The sequence below is a fragment of the Micromys minutus genome, assembly GCF_963924665.1.
Source record: "Micromys minutus genome assembly, chromosome: X".
Lineage (NCBI taxonomy): Eukaryota > Metazoa > Chordata > Mammalia > Rodentia > Muridae > Micromys > Micromys minutus.
The window spans coordinates 48561692-48582916 of record NC_137970.1 but is presented as its reverse complement, the minus strand read 5'-3'; the positions used below and the strand labels follow the sequence as shown (position 1 = coordinate 48582916).

The following is a 21225-nucleotide window of genomic DNA, read 5'->3' as shown; positions in this document are numbered from 1 at the left end:
TTCACCATCGGGATCCACCTGGCAGATGTTCACATCAGGCTCCTCTCTGGACAGTGGCTGTTAATCCTGTAACAGGAACTAATTAATAGTTTGATTATTTTTTTTTTGTCTGTCGTTGAAGTAGACAGAAGATTGATAAGGTTTGGAGCAAATTACTATAATGTGTCCGGGATATTTTAAAATGGCTTGCCATACCATGAAGAGGGATAGGGGAAAGGTGTGGAGTCATGGCAACGTCAGAGTCAGGGCAGCTGAATGTTGATAGTACTTACAGGGGGGACTCTGGCTGGTTTTTTTTACAGTAGAGCTTACCAACAACTTCTGTCTCCCACCTGGGATCTCATGGATCTTGTATGTGGTAAAAGAGCTGCAGGCATCTCAAGAATCACCTTAAAAGGGTCCTGGTAGGGTCTAGTAATTGGATGACAACAGAAGAGTGTTTAGCAACAGACTCAGTGTCTACCTGAGAAGATGGTAAAGGAAATATGTTTGTGTTAGCGGGTTGACTGGATAGAAGAAGCAGAGGAGTTGCCAGCGAGCTTGGGTTCAGGCAAATGGGGGGGGGGAGCAAAGGAAATAGAGGCTCCCAACTTAGCTAGATCTCTTTCCCAATAAAGGGACATGACATGTTGGCACTACCAAAAAGGAATGACTGAGAGGTACACCCCTAAAAATGTAAGTGAGTGCTGGAATCTGGTGAGGAAGGTAAGGTGTCCTCTTACCCGACAATAGGAAAATGGGAGGGAGAAGTAGGTCCCCAAAACTCCGTCAGGACCGAGTAAGTGGCCCTAGTGTCCAAGAGGAAGGAGATGGGCTGCTCACATACCATGATAGCTACCCGTGGCTCCCTGATCGTGATGGCAGTGGTCAGGTCAAGGGAGCCTGGGCCTCTTCAGTTGTCCATAGCCAAGTCTAGAAGGCTGGAGGGTTATTTGGGCGTGATGTCCCTCTGTCTTGTGTGACACAGGGCAATAGACAGCCCAGTGTTCCTCTGGATCATACTTAGGACACGGCCCCTTGGCTTGTGAGGGCTGGAGCAGGCTTTTGTCTAATGACCTATTGACCACATCTGTAGTAGGGGCACGGTGGTGTAGCAGTGGCTGGGGCTGGTCGGGAAGCCTTTGCCAGCATATGGTATTTGTGAGCCTTTTTACCTTTCCCATGGTACACTTTAAAGGCCAGCACCAAGACTTCTGCCTGTGGAGTTAGGGGTCACCTCTCAAGCTTTTAAGCTAGTCTCTTATGTCGGGGTAGCTCTAGGAAAAGAAATAGGTCATTAGAAGTTGTTTACCTTCTGGGTTTTTAGGATCTAAGTTAGTGTCTATCTGTTTGATGAATCTCGTCTGCATGCATTTTTTCTGCTCCCAAACTCACTGGCTTTCCTCAGGAAGTAAATTATTAGTGAGACTCATAGTAAAGCATGGAACATCAGACTATAAGATTGCGGCGCAGAAGAGGACAGAAAGGGAGGAAAGGGGCACCGGCAGTGGTGCTTGAGGCCAGGTGGCATGTCCACGTCCACATGTGAGTCTGGCTGTGGAGGGGAGTTTTGAAAAGCTTAGAGTAGCATGAGTAGAAGCTGAGGTAGAGGTTTGGATTTTGTGGCGATGGCTCATTGGCTGGATGGAGAGCAGTGGTGTCATCTGCCTTATTGCCCCATTGCTAAAAGGAGGTGGGTGGAGTTACAAGAACACAGAGAAGGATTAGAGCGGAGATAGACAAATGCCTGTACACAGGGAACCTCTTTCCATTTACCAGATCTTTGGCAGTATGAGTGAAGGTCTCATAAAATTAATGAGTCTAGGGTGTCATTTTGAGTCATTATCTAGTGGATACTGAGTCCAAACATTGTTGTAGAGGTGTATCAATTTAGATGTCTTTAGCTGAGGTGTCAGTGTTAGAGATTTGGAATTTTCCAAGAAACATCCCAGTGGGGAGCCTGGTGACCTGTTTTGAGACATTGAGTTGCCCTTTGGGAAGGTACAGGGAGGGGGCTACGGAGCCATCCAATCCAGCGTCCCAGTGGATGAAACTCGGTAGGAAAGTAAGTTTCACCTATGCGCAGGGGTCGCGAGTCGTCACTCGGACTCCTGGTGGCTTCGCCAGATCCAGGATCTGGCAGAGAGTGCCCTCGCCAGGCCTGGTCTTCCGCTGAGTGAACAGGCTGCTAGAGCCCTGGGGGAAGGGATAAAGTGAAGGGCACTCCCGGCGCGACCTTCTCAATGGTCAATGTCTGTCTCAAAACTGTGGCTATAGAGAAGTAACCCTCTTTGCCCGCAAAGGCTGGCCAGGCCTTTTTTGGGAAATCGGGGATTCTCTCTGCCGACTGGAATGACAATCTCTACCAATTTGCTGATGTTTGTGCGGGAATCTTAGCCACGATCTGGTATCAGGAAAAGTGAAACCGTGTGGTGTGTGGCTGATCTATCTCAGCAGCCCACGTGGCGAGAGCTATTGGCACACATGGTGGAGCAGTGGCCAGCAAGTCTAGAGCTGCAGTAATGGCAACAACTCACGTGCTAGAAGTCTGTGAGTCGGGCAGCTGTTGGCAGATCAGCCATGGCGCGGCAGACGGGGAGGCAGCTGTGGCACATGGCGGCGGCAGCGGTAGCAGCAGCGGCAGCGGGAGATGGTCACTGCAGCAGTGAGCGGAACGAGAGACAGTAAGGGAACTCGAGGCAGTGGCATCGGTTAAGAGGAATAGGCAACAGCAGCACCAGCCATGTAGCTGCCGCTATGCCGAGCCCGATGGGGTGGGCCGTGGTGGCCGGCAAGGACTGGTCACGAGAAAATCTAGGTCCCTGTGTGGGTTTGGCTTAACTATCTCAGTGAAGAAAGAAAAATTTTAGATGTACATTTGAAACCCACATTTGAAATCTAGAGGACTCCCACCTTTTAGAATAGGTAGTGAGCTTTAGGCAGATGTACTTATCTGGGTGGAGTCTTATTTGGTCTATTGGAGGTAGATCTGATTGGGTTTCCTATAGCTTTTAAGTTTATAAGAAATAACAAATGAGTTAACAACATAAACATTTTTAAGATGAGCCTTTATGGAGCAGAAGGAGCAAGAATTACATGCAGTGGAAAAGGAAGTTTTAGCAAGAGGAAACATGAAGCATTAATGGAACCAGAGCTTACGTAAGAAAGTAACCATATATATCTGAGCTACTTGTTAAAAAATAGAAATCTGTTTTTTTTTTTAGTTGTTAAACTGCAGTTACCTTAGCTGTCAATGCAGTCAGAAATCTGGCTTAGAATAAATAAAACTTTTTTTAAAAAGATTTATTCATTTAATGCATGTGAGTACACTGTAGCTGTCATCAGACACTCCAGAAGAGGGCATCAGATTCCATTACAGATGGCTGTGAGCCACCATGTGGTTGCTGGGAATTGAACTCAGGACCTCTGGAAGAGCAGTCAGTGCTCTTAACCACCAAGCCATCTCTCCAGCCCCTAAATAAAACTTTAATCTAGCAGGCAGAATGAGATTGAAAGTAATAAAGGGAAACAAAACATGCACGAGACAGGCACTATTGCACACAGGTGAGAAAGTGCAGTTGGGGCACTGGAGGCACTCACATACAGGGAGAGGGTTTGGTACTGCGGCAGCAGGGCGAGGCTCGCAGTTCAAGCCAGGGGGCGCACCACCCCGCCCCTCGGTGGGCGGGGGAGTACCTGTGCTGCTGCCAGGGCAGGGGACCACGTGTGTGATCTGCTAGGCAGGCGGCTGCTTACTAGGAGGCCTGCTTTCACGGTTTCCCTAGGGACTGCCAGCAGGGCCAGGGTCCCTGCAGAAACCCAATCGCCACCCTTTTGCTCGCTGCCCCTAGGGAGCGGCCGGAGCCTGGGGCACTAGGCCCACAGCACATCAGCCTGCTCTGAAGCTCCTGCAGGAGCGGTGTCTCTGGCTGCTGCTCCTTTCAGGAAGCCCACCTACTGGAAGGCTCTACTAGCTCTGGATTTCTGCCGCAGGCCCAAGCAACCAAGGCTGAAACTTCCGCAGGACCAGATGCCTGCCCACTGGGTCCCAGCGGACAGAAAGAGTCTGGGACAGAGACCAGGATGGAGAAAGCACAGTGGGATGGGAACAGCTAGGTCTAGCAAACAGTATCAAGCAGGGCCAGACCTTCACACAGAACAGATAGCTAGGAAGGGAGTGCAGTTTATTGGTTTCTGATCACTGTAAATTAAGCTAAAGCATCCCAGGAAATAGGAACAAAGGCGGCAAAAACAATCCCATGGGTGAGGGTAGGTATAGCTGCCACAGGGGTGCAAAACTCGGAGGCTGTGCTCCATGGAGGCTGCCCATGGGTGAGAGTCGGCAATGGGGTTAAAGCAGAGGCAGTGCTCCTCGGAGGCGGTGCTCCAGAATGAGATCCAGGCCCAGCCTGGGTCTAGTAAAAAGAGGGGGGGGGGGTCCCAAGGGAAAAAGTCCTAGAATGAGGGTCAGTAAAAGCATATGTCCCCACAGGTAGTTCAGGAACACTTCCCTGGGACCTCTTGGATGCTTACTCTGACCGATGTGGGGAGGGTGCGGCCGAGGCCTGAGGGCCAAGGGAGATGCCTCTGGGGGGTCCATGTTGGGAATCCCTTCCCTGAGGGACCAGCCACACAATAGTATAGTATGGAATAGAGTTTATTCAGGTCATGGGAGAGTTAAGAGGGTGGTAGAGGCAGAGAGAGAGAGAAGTAGAGGAGTAGAGGCCGGCCATGAGCACGTGGGACAGGGGGGGAAGGGAAAGGAAGAGGAGGTGTAGGAGTGGGAGAACAAGGCTGCAAGAGCACAGGGCAAGAGAGGACAAGAGCTCAGTATTCTTAATAAATTCACAGACTCACCTCTGTTCACTTTTAACCATATACACTGAGAGCTTTTGAGTTTAACTGTGACTGTGTTCATTCACTGTTGCTCTCTGAATGCCTTCTACTTCTCTTGTTATCCTTATTTCTTTCCACCTTCAAATAAAGACTATAGGGAGTTACCCAACATTTTTGAAATAGAATGTAAAAGAAACTAGTGGGCCAGCTAATATACAATCTAGGTAGTCAGTGCTTAAATAGTTAAAAACCTAGTGTTGAGTGAATAGCCAATTATATGGTGTTAGAAATTTGTTCTGTAACTTACATCTTCTAAAGTGACTTAGAAATCTGTTGAAAGGAAATAGAGGGTCTAACCTCAATCTTAGAGGAAAGGAGGGGGGCACATTGACATGAGCAGACCAAGTGTGGTCACCATGTTCCTGCAATTCTGTCACTTAACAGGTCGAGGCAGGAGGATGATGAGTTTAAAGCTAGCCTAGACTATGTAGTGAGAGCTTGTTTCAAGAAGAAAATGGAAAATGAGGATGTAGAGCAAATTAGAATTCCTTCTGCCTGCATTTCTGTTCATTAGCTGAAGAAGCCACAGAGGGCCTGATGAATCTCAGTCCTTCAGCTATGAAGAATCTCCTGCATCACATTCTCAGTGGCAAAGAGTTTGGAGTGGAACGAAGCGGTAAGACCCAAGCACTGAACTTATACTTCAGGGAATTAAATTTTAGCCCTCAGTTGTGAAATGTTTAGCCCCCAAATAAACAACTCCAATAAATAAAACATTTAAAAGCAAAGTTATCTTTGAAACAAGACTTGAAAACTAAAAGAAAAATTCAATTTTAACAAAAGGTTTTGATCTAGAAGATGGCTCAGTGATTTAAGTGTTTGCTGCCCATATTTAAGCTGAGTTAGGATCTATAGTACCCACATAAATGCTGGGCTCAGTAACTTATGTTTGTAACTCCATCTCACTCCATGTTCTAGTTTGCCTTTATTGCTGTGATAAACACCATGATCAAAAGCAACTTGGGACAAAATGTATTTATTTGGCTTACAAGTCCTGTTCACTGTCCATCACTGAGGGAAGCTAATGCAGGAACTCAAGCAGGCCACGAACTGAGGCTCAAACTGACTGGGCCTTCCCACATCAATAATTAGCCACAAAATGCCCTGACAGACTAGCCTACAGGCTACTCTGTTGGAGTCATTGTCTCAGTTGAGGTCTCCTCTTCTCACATGACTCTAGTTTGTGTAAAATTGACAAACAACAACAAAAACAAAACAAATAACTAGTCAACACATTCTTATGTGGAACTGGGAGTCAGAGATGAGAATCTCAGGAAGCTTGTAGGCCAGTTAGCTAGTACATATATGCCATTGTGCTAGAGAGACCCTGTCTCAAACAAAGTAGAAGTTAAGGACATACACTCAAGCTGTTCTCTCACCCCCACATGTATACCATGGCAGACATGTTTGCTCACGAGTACACTCTTCCTATCTCCCTCTGTTTCTCTGTCCCCCCCCCCCACCCCACAAACACACCACTTTTTAAAAAAGGTTTGGAAACATATATATGTAACTCGTGTGTGGAAGCCAGAGCAACTTGCGGGAGTTGGTTCTCTCCTTCCTGTACATGTGTCTCAGGAAAGGTCATCAGATTTGGTAGCAAGTGCTTATACCTACTGGTCTATCTATGCTGGCCCTTATGTTTCCTTTTTAACTATGTAGTAAATTACCTTTCATTTTCCTAAGTTAGGGGGACAACTAAAAACCCACAGTCTGAATCTTTATAGTATTGAAATTGGCAGTAATTCGGTAGATGTGATAATGTTAAGGGTGTGTTTGTGTATGTTGGTAGTTGCAACATATGTACTATGTCCTTTCAGCCTTAAATTACACCTCTAGAGTCTGTCACAGTCAATCTTCCTGTGCACTTTTACATTTTAATTAACAGGTGTTAATTTTATATATCACTGAGATTACAGGCATTTTTCCAGTAGAATTCAGCTCCCTCCTTTGCACACATGGCACATATATGCACATACATAGACAAAACACACAAATAAAAATAATAAAAATAGCCAGGTCGTGATGGTACACGCCTTTAATTCCAGCACTCAGGAGACAGAAACAGGCAGATCTCTGCATTTGAGGCCAGCCTGGTCTACAGAGGGAGAGTTAGTTTCAGGTCAGCCAGAGCTACACAGTGAAACCCTATCTCAAAAAACACCATCATCATTATCACCACCACCATCACCACCACCACCATCACCACCAGCACTGCCACCACCAGCATCATCTTGAGGTATTTCTAAAATACAGGTTCTGAATTAGCCTGACAGGTGACATGAGATTCTGCTGTCAGTGCCTTCTGTAGTCCTGATACTGCTGGTCAGAGAACCACACTTAAAACAGCAAGGTTATAGTAGTTGCTTTTTAAAAAATTAAGTTATAAACAAAAGAAGAGTGCACATTTAAGTCTTCTTATAAATGGTACAGAAAATGAGACAGATTATTTTTTGATACCTTACTCTAAACAGTTCGTCCCACTGATTCAAATGTGAGTCCTGCCATTTCCATCCATGAGATTGGTGCTGTTGGAGCAACAAAAACAGAACGAACTGGAATCATGCAGTTAAAAAGTGAGATAAAGCAGGTAATACATAACCTGAAAAGTTACTGTGGTGGTCATAATTAATAGCATTCTTAGGTGGACATGATGCATGTAAACTTACACACGGGATAGAAGTTAGAGGATCAAGAGGTCAAGGCCATCCTCAGCTACAAAGCAAGATGGAAGCCGGTCAAGAACACTGGACACACTGTCCAAAATTAAAACCAAAACATCATTTTGAATGAGACATTGTTGTGCTCGTTTACTTAGTTTCCTGTCCCGAGTGTAACTGGAACCATTTATTTTTCAGGTGGACTTTCGTAGGCTGTCTGTCTCAACCGAGAGTCAGGTGACCCGAGATATCTTTTACCGTAAACTGGCTTTCCTGTCCCTTTTAGAAGCAGACATTGTTGTGCTCGTTTACTTAGTTTCCTGTCCCGAGTGTAACTGGAACCATTTGTTTTTCAGGTGGACTTTCATAGGCTGTCCGTCTCAACAGAGAGTCAGGTGAGACAAGGAAGACTTTTTAATAGACTTTAACTAGCCATAGCATGCTTTAGCTCACGAGCTGTCCATAGGAATGCCACACTGTGGAATCTCCCTCATAGCAACTCTTTGTAGACGTGTTCCCTTTTGTTGATCAAATTACTTAATTTTAGGAGGAAAGGATCTGGCAACAGGTAGCAAGAAACTGAAGTCTTGAGTTTCCTTATTACAACTAATGTGCAATTTATAATGGGTTTTCTTTATAAAGTAGACAGGCTTACTGCTTTTAGGAACAGCTAGCTGGAGAGATGGCTCAGCAATGAAGAGCACCTGGTTTTGTTTCCCAGCACCCACATGGTGGCTCACAGCTGTCTGACTCAGTTCCATGAGACTTGATGTTCTCTTCTGGCCTCCATGCACATGGTACACAGATATACATGCAGACTAAATACTCACACACATACAATAAAAACAAATAAATCTAAAAAAACAACAACAAACAAACAACCATGGAGACCAGAGAGATGTCTTAGTAGTTATGGAGGACCAGGTTTAGTTCTCAACACATACCTGACAGTTCACAAGTGTCCTTAACTTGTTCCAGGGGATCAGATGCTACACACATGGTATACATACATACATGCATGCAGGCAAAAAAATGCATACATATAAAATTTCAAATTATATTCGTCCTTCAAAATTTTTAAAATAAAAAGAATAGGTATAAGAGAATAGCAGATTAGGCGAAGATTTGATTTTTAAATCTTGTGGGGAGGTCACTGGAGCAGTTAAGAAGAGCACTGACTGCTATTCCAGACGTCCTGAGTTCAATTCCCAGCAACCACAAACCACACACCCCCACAAACCATCTGTAATGGGATCTGATGCCCTCTTCTGGTGTGTCTGAAGACAGCGACAGTGTACTTATATACATTAAATAAATAAATCTTTGAAAAAAATTGAGGGATTTTAACATGCACAAGCACCATAGAAATAAAAGACAATAATGTTTTGTTAGATTTTTTTCCAAAATTAGACTTTATCGTTGCTCCGAGAGAGGTGCATGAGTGCTACTGTGTATATAAAGAAGACTAGGAATCACAGTTGCTAAACAATATATTAGCTCCTTTCACTGCAGCCAACATTGAATGGCTTGTTGCTTTATACAATGAAATGTTTAGTATCTTTTAAAATGCTGGGAAACCATTTGATTTTAGGATCTCTGCACTGAGAAGGTGCTAATGTCACCCCTACTAGTAGTGCATTCTTTTTATTGTTTGAGAAATCCACACATGTGTGTAATATACCAATGAAATCTAATCTCTATCACTCCCCTCCCCGCCTCCTCCATACTCCCTCCCACTTTCCTCACACAACTTCATGGACCCATTTCATCAAACCCATTGAGTTCACTTAGTGCTACTAGTGTGTGCTAATTCCATTTAGAAGATAGTAGTACGCGCTCACCTAGGGTCTATGACCTAAAGACTATACTTGTAGAGATCATTTGCATAGTTACTAATAGCACTACATAAGAAAGGCCTGCCCCCCCATTTTCAAAGTAGGATTATAATCGCTTAAGGCATTAAAGCATCATGGAGAGAAGAGGCAAAATGAAGATTTTGTTTCTTTAAAGGGTAAGTCGGTGCTTGAAGCCTAATTTCGAAGGAAATTTAAGTACCTTCCTTAAATATCCTTTGGTGTTTATATATTACACAAGGGAAAGACTGGAATAAGAAGATGGTGCTGGAGAGATGGTTCAGTGGTTAAGGGCACTGGCTGATCATCCAGAAAACCTGGGTTTGATTTACATCACCCTTATGATGGCTCACAGCATCTGTTACTCCAGACCCAGGGAACCTGGCACCCTTTTCTGGCCTCCATGGACACTTTACACATGTAGACCACAGATATACATGTAGGCAAAACACACCCATACACAAAGAATACAAATAAAATAAAATACCAAATGTATTTTAAAAGAAAAAGGCTACATGATATAGATCTTGACAGGTAATGTTTTTATCAGAACACTTTCCTATTTGGAAGTGGAAAGGACAACTTCTGTGCTAAATAATTGTTCATTGGGGTGATTGGTTAGCAATCCTTGTTTAGTTGAGGGTGACAGGCTAAGTTCATTATAGTTTTGGGGTTTGTTTTGTTTTATTGCAACAAGGCCTCTCTATGTATCCTGGCCATTCTGGAACTCCATGTGTAGCTCAGGCAGGCCTTAAGGCCGAAGAAACCTGCCCGCCTCTGCCTGTAGACTGCTGGGATTAAATATGTGTACCATCACACCCAGCTTACATTATAGTTTTTCATGCATATCCGGTATTACCTACAATTTTTTATATCATTGGAACTTGAAGTCTTTGTTGCCAGCTAGATTAAAATTGACCTTTCCAGCTACTCGAGGTTTTTCTCCACATATTCAGTACCTATAGGTCTTCAGAGGAGCACAAATGGTTAGGACAATAATTTAGAGGATAGGGAGACTACATTGTCATTACTTCTTTGTTTTATAACATTGCTTTCCATTCTTACATGCCTGTCTGGTATTTTGCATTGTTCTCTGCCATTTGCCAGTAGTCTAATTTCTAGGCAAAGATATTTCAAGGTAGTTTTTAATATACTTTACCCTTTAGAGTAAACTTATTTCACCGGTTTTTAATGACAACACGCTGGCTGATTACTTAAATACTCTGTAGTATAATACTACCAATAGAATTTTTAAAACACAAATAATGGTTGCCTTATCTCACCTCTTTAAAAATTTTATTTTCTCAATTTCTTTTATAGACTAGTGGTGGTCATCCTTCAGGTATAGATTTGATGTCACCGTCCTTTCTGGTAACTCATTTTATGTTATTTCATGTTTCATTCACAAGTGCTTTGATATACTGTTATGTGGATCATAACATAGTATTTGACCATATTTTTTTAAAAAACCAAATTGGGGACTAGATAGATGGCTCAGTGGTTAAGAGCACTCGTTACTTGTGCATCCCTTCCCAGCACCCACGCTCACAACCAGCTGTAGCTGCCAGGTACTCCTGTGGTACCCATCCATATACATAAAATAAAGCTACAAACCTAAATAAATAAATTGATCCAGAACTAACATAATATTGATGTGGCCATTTGCTTATGTTTGGAGAAATGTTTAAATTGGATCATCTGCCTATTATTTTAATTAACATACAAAGATTGTTATGTTTTATTTTATTTATGTTTTATTGTTATGAAAATGTCATTGTGACATTTTCAAACATCCTCCTCTGCTTTGATTCCTTGTTCTCTTCATTCCCTTGCTCATCTCCCTCTCCCCTTTGTACCCTTTTGTCTCCCAAAGTCTCTTTTCCACTTTCATGTCTTATGTTTTCTCCTTTCCTCTCCTTTCTCAACACCCCCTTTCATCTCATGGTCTCTTTTAGAGTTTTATGACCTATACCCACACTTACATTTACATGGATTCAGCCAATTAGCTGGTGTGTTGCAATTTCAAAGTAGCTTTAATTTGCAGTTCCCTGACTCTTCCCCATTTATTCCCCATTAATTGTGTGTGTTTTATATTTGAGGGTTACAAAGATTCTTTATATATTCTAAATACAACATCCTTGTAGAATACATGACTTGCATATATTTCTTCTTTATGTGGATTTACTTTTCATTCTTACTGTTGTTCTTTGAAGAACAAAATTCTCCCATTTTACCAGAGGTCAGTTTTTCTATTTTTTCTTATTCTTCGTATCTGGGAAGGCTTTAGCTAAACCAACACTACAAAAATGTAATGCTATTTTTTCTTCTAAGGACTTTATTAAAATAGTTTTAGCTTTTACATTTGAGTCTATCATGATATCGGGAAGGGAACTCCCCAAAACTATCCACAACTTCAGCAATTTAGTAGGAGTCAAAGGATTAATCATATAGTCATACAGCAAAAGGCTGACCAACAAAATCATCAATAAAAGGGGGTGTACTGAGTGAAACCCATAGAAAAACACACAAGATTCTAGAGTAGTCCCCCAGCAGAGCCATGGACAGGATGCAGTCAAATTGCTGTAACCAATGAGTTGTTACAGCAGGTGAGGTGCTGCTAACCAAAACAGCTAAGACCCAGCACAGGACCCAGGGTCTTTGGGGGCTAGTCATGCAGACAGCCTCTATCTGGCCTATCCCCAAACTCTCGACTCCAAGAAGGAAAGCAGGTGTTTTAAATAAACTGCAGTGTTGATACAAGCAATTTAGGAATAGTAATTAGTTTGGAGAGTGGTGATGTCCATCCCAACGCCTACATTTCCAGATTCCAGATTAAGTGCAAAGCCTATAAGAATGACTTTTCAAAGCCAGCACTCTAGTCTTCTGGTCTGGTCTGCTGTGCTGACTCTTATTTTTAACCACTCTCTAGGGCAGGCCCCATGCCAACACAAAATCAACTCCATGGGGTTTTTGGGAGGATTTTTGTTTGTTTGTTTAACTGGGGGAGGGGATGTCTTTAGTTTGGGTATGGGCTTTTTTATTTTGGGTTTTTTTTTTTTGACCTTATTAATCTTTTGCTTGTTTATTTTGATTTCCCTTTTGTGTTTTTTATTTGGTTTGGGGCCCTTTGTCTTTTTGTTTTCTTTCTTTTTGCAAACAATCCATTGGGACTCACACTTTTGTGCATTGTGTTAAGTAGGGGACTTCTTTATTCTCTCTGACATCCAGTTATTCAGTACCATTTGTTCAAAAGACTGTCTTTTCTCCCGTTTAATTCTCTTAGAGCTGTTACTGAAGAGTAAACAAAATGTGGTTTATTTCTGAACTCTGTGCTATTGATCTGCACAGGTCCATCCTATGCTGGTATGGCATAGATGGCAAAGTTGTAATTACTCTAGTTTTCCACAGTGCATTATGAAATCCAACTATGTAAGGCTTCATACCTTTTTCTTCCTTTTAAAAGATCGTATTAGATAGCAACATAGGTCCCTTAAACATTCACATCAACTTGTTAATTTCTCTCAAGAATTCAACTGGGACTGTGTTCAATCTGTAGCTCAAAATTACCATCTTACTAATGTCTTCTGATCCATGGGTATCCTTCCATTTGTTTAAGTAGTTTATTTCAGTATATTTTACAATCCTCAGACATGTTTTATGCCTTTGTTATATTTATTCATACAGTTTGGCTTTTTGTTTCTTAAAAAAAAAAAAAGACATGGTCTCTCTATGTAGCTCTGCCTATCCTGAAAGTCACTATGTAGACCAGGTTGGCCTCAAACTCCCAGAGATCCACCTGTCTCTGCCTCCCAAGCACTGTGACTAAAGATGTGCAGCACCAAGCCTGGACCTACTTTTTTCAATACTGTTTTAAATGGGAATTAATAGTTTTCCTTGTTTTGTTTTTAGAGTGTTGGCTTCTACTATTTAAACAGATCTCATCTTTTAAAAATATGTGTATCCTGATCTATCATTAATGACAGACCTGAGCATATTTATAAGCCCAATTAAATGGTTTCTTTTAGAAGTTGGTGTAGTCATGGTGTTTTATCTCAGCAACAGAAAAGTAACATACAGAGGCTTGTGTTAAAAGTCAGAGAGCAGCTAGAAGTTAAACAGGCAGTTTGGAATGCCCTATGTTGTTGGTATTTTTATGGTTGTTATTCTAAATCAACTGAGTGCTTTATATAATTATTTGCCAAGGGAACAACACATCAGTTAGTTACCCAGTACCAGATGGTCAGCCTTGAAAACATTTGTACAAGTATCATTGTACAGACTGAGCAGGTTGTTCTTCTGTATATGTATATGACAATTAATGGAAAAGAGGCCAGGAGTTTGAAAAAGAGCAAGGAAGGATATATGGGAGGGTTTGGAAAGAGGAAAGGGGGAAATGAGGTAATTATACTGTAATCTCAAAAAAGAAATAATTTATTTTTCATTAATTTACTTATTTATTTTTACATCCTGATCACTATTCCCCTCCTGGTTCCCCCTTCCACAGTACCTCCCCCAACCTCCCTTCCCTTCTCTGAGAGAGTGGAGGTTCCCCTTGGCTTTCCCCCCACCCTGGCACATCAGTGACAATACAGAGTTAAAATACTGAAGCTGTGCAGAGGTTGACCAGCTTTATTGTCATGTCATTACACTGGGTCTTTCATTTAGTGTGAGCTTTCTCCTTCTATAGAGTATTTACAGTTTGCTGTGTTAAAAATTGTTTACAATTTTTAGGTTTTGAAATTAACATATAACAGTGTTTTGATATTTGATCACAGGATAAGAGATCACTTTTGATTTACATTTGTTCTTCTCCCAAGTCTCCTGCAGCCTGTATTGCTGCAAGTAGTGGATCCTTTCCTATGGTGTGTGATGAACAGACATCTAAAGATAGTCGTCAAGGCCAATGGCAACGCAGGAGAAGACTAGATGGAGCACTAAACAGAGTACCAATTGGATTTTATCAAAAAGTATGGAAAATTTTGCAGAAAGTGAGTATAACACAGTGTCATTCTTTACTTCCCTCTTAAATTCTGAGTCTGTCTAGCTAATGCGACATAATTATAACATGATTGTAATTATATAGAGATGAAATGCTTAGATAAAGTATAGACAAAAACACAAAGCAATTGATTTAGTGTGACAATAAGTCTATTTTCCTTATTGTTACAATGTATTGTTTCTAAATAAGACTTTAAAAATCATAACCTCTCTGCTTTGGGCTATAGTTGAACATTGTAGGATATTGTAACACATTTGTTGCCAGTCAGTAATGGGCTGATAAGTAGCTCACTTTCTAATATTATAATAACACTAATATTAGTAATATTAGAGTGGAAATGTTATTTGTAGCTCAGAGCTATTCGTATTTATATGTAACTACAGTATAACAGATATGTGGGGCGTTTGCACAGGGGCTCTTACTTATCTTTCTTAGATGAATACCACTGAACAAATGGAAAGCTGAAATGATACTCTTGTTGGTGATAATGGTTTGGTTATTTTTATTTTTGTGGGTTTTTTTTGGTGGGAGTGTATTTATTTGATATACATGTATGCCAGAGTATACATTTGTTCATTAAGTTCCAGTAGAAGTCAGAGAATGGCATCATATCTCCTGAAATTTGTTTTACAGGCACTTAGTTGTGAGCCATCATGTGGGTATGGTCTTAATTAGGGTTTTACTGCTGTGAACAGACACAATGACTTAGGTAACTTTTTTTAAATAAATCTTTTTAAATTTTTTAAGATTTATTTTATTATATATAAGTATACTGTGGCTGTCTTCAGACACACCAGAAGAGGACATCAGATCTTATGACAGATGGTTGTGAGTCACCATGTGGTTGCTGGGATTTGAACTCAGGACCTCTGGAAGAGCAGTCAGTGCTCCTAACTGCTGAGTCATCTCTCCACCCCGACTTAAGTAACTCTTATATGTCTAATGACAACATTTAATTGGGGCTGGCTTACAGGTTTAGAGATTCAGTCCAGTATCATCAAGGCAGGAATATGACAACATCCAGGTAGGTGCGGTATAGGCTGAGCTGAGAGTTGTACATCTTTATCTGAAGGCTGCTAGAAGAATACTGGCTTCCAGGCATCTAGGATGAGGGTTTTATAGGCCACACCTCCTTGTTCCCTGGGCGGAGCATATGGAAACCATCACACTCCACTCCCTGGTCCCAACAGGCTTGTTCAAACATATTAGTCTATGTGAGCTATACCTAAACATAGCATAATAAAAAAATACGTTTAGTCCAATTTCCAAAGTCTACATAATCTATAGCAGTCTCAACAATGTTAAAGGTCCAAAGTCTCTTCTGAAATCCATCCAATCACTTAACTTGGTTCCCAAATCAAGACAGGAAACCAGTTGGGCAAACTCCAAACTCTGCATCTACATATCTATTGTTAAAGCAGTCTTCAAACCTCCAATTCCTTTTCATTTTTGTTGACTGCAACAAACTTTTTTCTCCTGGACTGATTTCATCCCGTTAGCAGCTTTCCTCAGCAGATAGCTCACAGCTCTGGCATCTCGAACATCTTTAGGTATCCAAGGTAACTTCAATGCTATAGCTTCTTGTTTAAGTGTTTGGGATCCACACATGATCTTCTGGGCACCTCCAATGGGCTGGTGTCACTTCTCCAGATCTGTCCTCTTTAGCTAAGGTTGATCCACTCCACTGCCACTGCTGTTCTTGGTGGTCATTCCGAGGTACTGGTATCTCCCATAAGCTGGGGTCTTCCTCTGCAACTAGGCTTCTTCACCAGTAACCTCTCATAGTCTCTCTTCATGGTGCCAAGCCCCAACTTCAATTCAGGATCATCCCACCTCAGACTCTTGGAGTGCTAGGATTGCTAGCATGCACCACCACACCAGCCCTAGATAAAACTCTTGGTGTGATTAATATTTCTTCTTATTTCTAAGGCTTATTTTACAAAAGATATGAAAGAGTATATCACTCCATTATGGTGATGCTAGTTTTTAGAGGGCTGGGAAGACCATTGTGGTCAGTGACTGGTCTCATTTATACAAATACAGTCTTTTTTTTCCTCCTGACATAGCTCTCATATATCTCAGGATGGCTTCACTGTAACCAAGGATGATTTTGCTGATCCTTCTGCCTTTGCCTCCTGGATGCTAAGATTCCAGGTGTGTACTACCACACCCAGTTATGCTCTGGGAAGTGAGCCAAGCACTATAACAACCGATCTCTGTCTCCATTGCATAGGTCTCTCTCATTTACAGTTTCCAGGGTGCTGCTTTTGCTTCATTTCCCTTAAGAAGAACATAGGAAATATTTCACTAATGGCATCATAATCTTGACATAGGTTTTTGACCCTGTCAGCACAGTGGTCTTTCAGGAACACAATAGAAATAGCAAAAGTTGATTCCTCAGAGTCTGCTTTAAGGACCCTCATTTTATAGATTGCTTGGAGTCTGCTTTATTATAGCTAGCTATTAGAACATGATATAAACCAATATGTGTTTTTTCTTTCCAGTTACTCATGGATTACCACAATTCAACTTAATAGACATGTATTAGGTGCTCTGTTCACCTAATTGCATTTGTTCTTTGTCATCGAGGAGTTGAATCTTGTGGCTACCTTCTTTCAAAGCCAGTTATACAAGGCCAAAATGATTTGTAATAAAGATACCTAATCACAGGGCAGGTAAAATGATTCTCGCCACCATGACTAACCATCTGAGTTCCATCCACGGACCCATATGATAGAAAACAAGAACTGACTCCTGCAAGTTGCCATCTGACTTCTGCACATGTGTTGACTTGTGACTGCCCTGACCACCACCACACACAAATAAATGTTTTTAAAGGGGTGTTTAACCACAAGTCTATAGGAATAAAAACAAAGGGCTGTTTAGGTCTACCAGGGAAGAATGGGTATTTTTGGCAAAATAAAAACCTAGACTTGGTGTCTTAAAGAGGTTAAACCCATGCCTATCCAGACATAAAATTAACAATAAGTTTTACATGGTTCAAAGCTGGTAATTGAATGTACATAGATTACTTAAATCTGTGATATTGTATGTAATTGTCCAACTGAGTCAGTAAACCTGTTGGTCACATATGGTTGTTTTATATAGTGTTTTGGCTTCTATAGAATCTCAAATAAGTGATTGATTTCTACTGCTTTTTAATAGTTGAGTTGATCTGCTAGAGAAAGGCAGAGAATTACTCATGTGTCTGTTGATCCAGGTATGGTGCTCCATACCTTTACTTGAAAGCAGTGAGGAGATGAAGACAGAACTTCCAGTGTCCAAGAGCAGCCTCAGCCACACAGTGAATTTGAGATAAGATTAGGTTACATGTGACCATGTCTCAAAAATAACAATGATAATAATATTTATTGAGTATCTACTATGCACCAGACTGTCTTCTGGTTATTCCCATTACAAAAGACAAAATAGCCAACAATTCTGTCCTTGTGGAACTTATATTACTTGCAGTAAGTAATAAACAGCAATTAATATATCTAAAGTGTGACAGTGGTGGGAAAATAGAACAGGATAAGGCGTGGTATCTGCCATTCCACTTCTTCCCCTGTGGTGTTCAGGTACTCTTGCGTATCCAATGGGGCAGGATGGAACAGAACCGTGTTCTGCAGTCCACATCTTCCTTTACTGTGTCCAGTACACACCAGGCAGGAAAGGGTGTAATGAAGTCCAGAATGGGTGGGTCACAGGATCCCAGTGCTGCAGTGATGGGTAGACATTGTAAGGTCAGAGAAGGAGAAGCCCTGCTGGTAAAGGGTGTCCCCCATTTTTGCCAAGCTCAGAAGGCTATGAGAACAATAGTAGACTTTGAGCTTAATCAGCAGTGCCCAACGATGAGGTATTCAACTAGAACGAGTAGGAATGGATTGTGTAATGAATACTACAAGTCATTTTTTGAAGCCTAAGTCTATATAATTTCTTGAAAGATTGTGTGTATGTGTGTGTGTGTGTATACACATGATAGTGGGGGGCACGTGCCATAGCATACATGTGGAGGTTAGAGAACAACTTTGTGGAGTATGTTCTCCATTTCCCCCTTTACTTGAGATTATGGGAGTAAAGTCATGTTACTGTGATTGCATGGGTGTTGGCAAGCACCTTTTACCTGCCAAGCCATCTTGTCAGACTTTGAAGCACACTTAGAAATATGAGGACTCTCCCTTCTGACCTGCCAGTTGTTAGCTCATCTCTGGTAATAACATTTTTTTTTTTTATTTCACAGTGTCATGGGCTTTCTGTGGAAGGTTTTGTTCTTCCCTCTTCAACCACCAGGGAGGTAAAATTCTGTCTTTTCTATTTACATGATAGAAAGCTTGCCATCTGAAATGTTTCAGTTATCAGTTATTGAATTGATATTATCGAAACTAAATATAAATTCGTTTTTAAAGTAACAGACCTACCATTTTACAAAGCAACTGACTGTGAAATGCATGAAGGAAGTGAAGACGGAATGGAGTACTAGACAGTGAGAATGTGGTGCTAGAGGGCTGGCTCACAACTGCTTTGCTGTGCCAGCATGAGCTTTTTCTTCTCTGAATTGTTTTCTTAGATCCCAGAAATAAGATTTTAGGTTAGAGGACATTGACACCTTTGTGACTCTTGTGCATTACCAGATTGCCTTCCAATTAATTAAACCAATTTATACCATTTCATTAAAGGGGCTGAAGCTATATTGTAGTTACAGGGCTTTTTACTGCTTTTCAAAGGAAAGAATTCATGTTCCGGGGAGATGGGATCCTAGAGAGTGACATTTTTCTTTCTGTCACAGATGACCCCAGGCGAGATTAAATTCTCTGTCCATGTGGAGTCTGTCTTGAACCGTGTACCTCAGCCAGAGTACCGTCAGCTTCTGGTTGAAGCCATCCTTGTTCTCACCATGTTGGCAGATATTGAAATTCATAGCATTGGGAGCATCATTGCTGTAGAAAAAATAGTTCATATTGCCAACGACTTGTTCCTTCAGGAACAGGTAGGTTGCCTAATGTGCTTTACACCTGTACTCATTGCATCTAGGAGTTAAGGTGCAGGAGGATTGGGAGACCAAGGCCAGACTCAGCTGTTTAGTGAGTTTAAGACCAGCTTTAGCTACAGAAGACCAAAAACATGCAACAGATGTTTCCTTCTCTTGGCTACTGTGAGAGAAGACAGAGGTATCCAAATAAAATTATGAAGGAATACAGGCTAAGGTTGGGGGGGGGGTCCAATGTAATCTTATTAAGGTTACCTCCAAGTGCTAATAACATTCTCTGTTATTAGCAAATGTGACTCATTTAATCAAGTTTTAATTGCTACTTTATTTTCAAAATGCTTTATAATAGAAAATTCTAAGCAGTAATTAAAATAATTTAGGGAGTCTAGTGACAAGTGCTATGTATAGAAATTCATATCTATACTTCATAACCCTTCATGTCCCCTTCTGGTTAAACATCTAAAGAATTGGTGATGGGGAGGAAGCTCAGAGGTACACTAGAGTTTGACTTAGTAGGATCAGTAACTTTTCCTGTTCGCTGTGTTCTCCCACCCTGCTAAACCAACTAGAAAACCCTCGGCGCAGATGATATCATGTTGGCAAAGGATCCTGCATCTGGCATCTGTACACTTCTGTATGACAGTGCACCCAGTGGCAGATTTGGCACCATGACCTACCTCTCCAAGGCAGCTGCCACCTACGTGCAGGAGTTTCTGCCACACAGCCTCTGTGCCATGCAGTGATGGCTGTGGGTTCGGGCTGCTAGAATACTTCAGTATCTAGCCTGCCTGGTTGAATGTGCATGGAACTGACATTTTAACACCTGATCACTCCCCCATGCCCTTTTCCTGCCCCGTCCCTCCCAAGAAGAGACAACTTTGCTAATAACATCACTACTTTTGAAGAAAGGAACCCTTACTTGAAGACTTGCCTCTAGAGTGAAGGTTCAACCGGGCCTGCAATCACTGCCCCTACTTCTTTTATGGTTCATAAAAGTCTGCATGTGTTTTTATTCTGTAGAGCTGTTGCCAGATTAGTTTCTTAACTCCTATTGGGGAGAAGGTATTAATAACTTATTCCTGTAAGATGGTTTTCTTATTTGTTGGTTTGTATGTGTGTATATGAGTGGTGGTGTACCGGCTGGTTTTGTGTCAACTTGACACAAGCTAGAGTTATCACAGAGAAAGGAGCCTCAGTTGAGGAAATGCCTCCATGAAATCCAGCTGTAAGGCATTTTCTCAACTAGTGATCAAGGGGGGAGGGCCCAGCCCATTGTGGGTGGTGCCATCCCTGGGCTGGTAGACCTGGGTTCTATAAGAAAGCAGGCTGAGCAAGCCAGGGGAAGCAAGCCAGTAAGTGACATCACTCCATGGTCTCTGTATCAGCTCCTGCTTCTTGACCTGCTTGAGTTCATGTCCTGACTTCCTTTGGTGATGAACAGCAATGTGGAAGTATAAGCTGAATAAACTCTTTCCTCCCCAACTTGCTTCTTGGTCGTGATGCTTTGTACAGGAATAGAAACTCTGACTAAGGTAGTGGGTATTGAATGGGCCATCATTTCAAGAAAGTAGATGTTAAGTTGGATTTTATGCTGCTGTAAATTGGAACTGTCTACACTAAGTGCCTTTACTTAGGAAATGCCAGTATCAGATCATGGCTTCCTTCTTCACTCAAAGGTTGCTTCACTCGGTGTGGTGAAATGGTTTTGTAGAAGTACTGCCTTCCAACTCTGTAGTGAAATGTTTAAAAAATGTAAGCTCACATGGAAGTTTAAGGATGTCTGTGTTAACACTTGGAATAACCCAGAAAAAAAAAAATGGAGCCAGGAGCCTAATCCCAGAGAGGAAGGGA

The 21225-nt window shown here is 41.7% G+C and overlaps 1 protein-coding gene across 3 annotated transcripts in view; it reads left to right on the top strand.

Annotated features, from left to right (window-relative positions):
• PHKA1 (phosphorylase kinase regulatory subunit alpha 1) overlaps positions 1-21000 on the top strand; it is a 104317-nt gene extending 83317 nt beyond the window's left edge. Inside the window, exons 25-33 of one of the 3 annotated variants that reach the window (XM_080910463.1) lie at positions 5390-5491; positions 7350-7465; positions 7734-7772; positions 7892-7930; positions 10709-10759; positions 14206-14376; positions 18628-18681; positions 19174-19374; positions 19944-21000. In XM_080910463.1, coding sequence (XP_080766589.1) covers positions 5390-5491; positions 7350-7465; positions 7734-7772; positions 7892-7930; positions 10709-10759; positions 14206-14376; positions 18628-18681; positions 19174-19374; positions 19944-20117 — 947 coding nt within the window. In that variant the 3' untranslated portion in view covers positions 20118-21000. The remainder of the gene's footprint in view (positions 1-5389; positions 5492-7349; positions 7466-7733; positions 7773-7891; positions 7931-10708; positions 10760-14205; positions 14377-18627; positions 18682-19173; positions 19375-19943) is intronic. The other 2 variants (XM_080910461.1, XM_080910462.1) reach the window with 2 other exon arrangements.
• Positions 21001-21225: the final 225 nt, after the last annotated feature.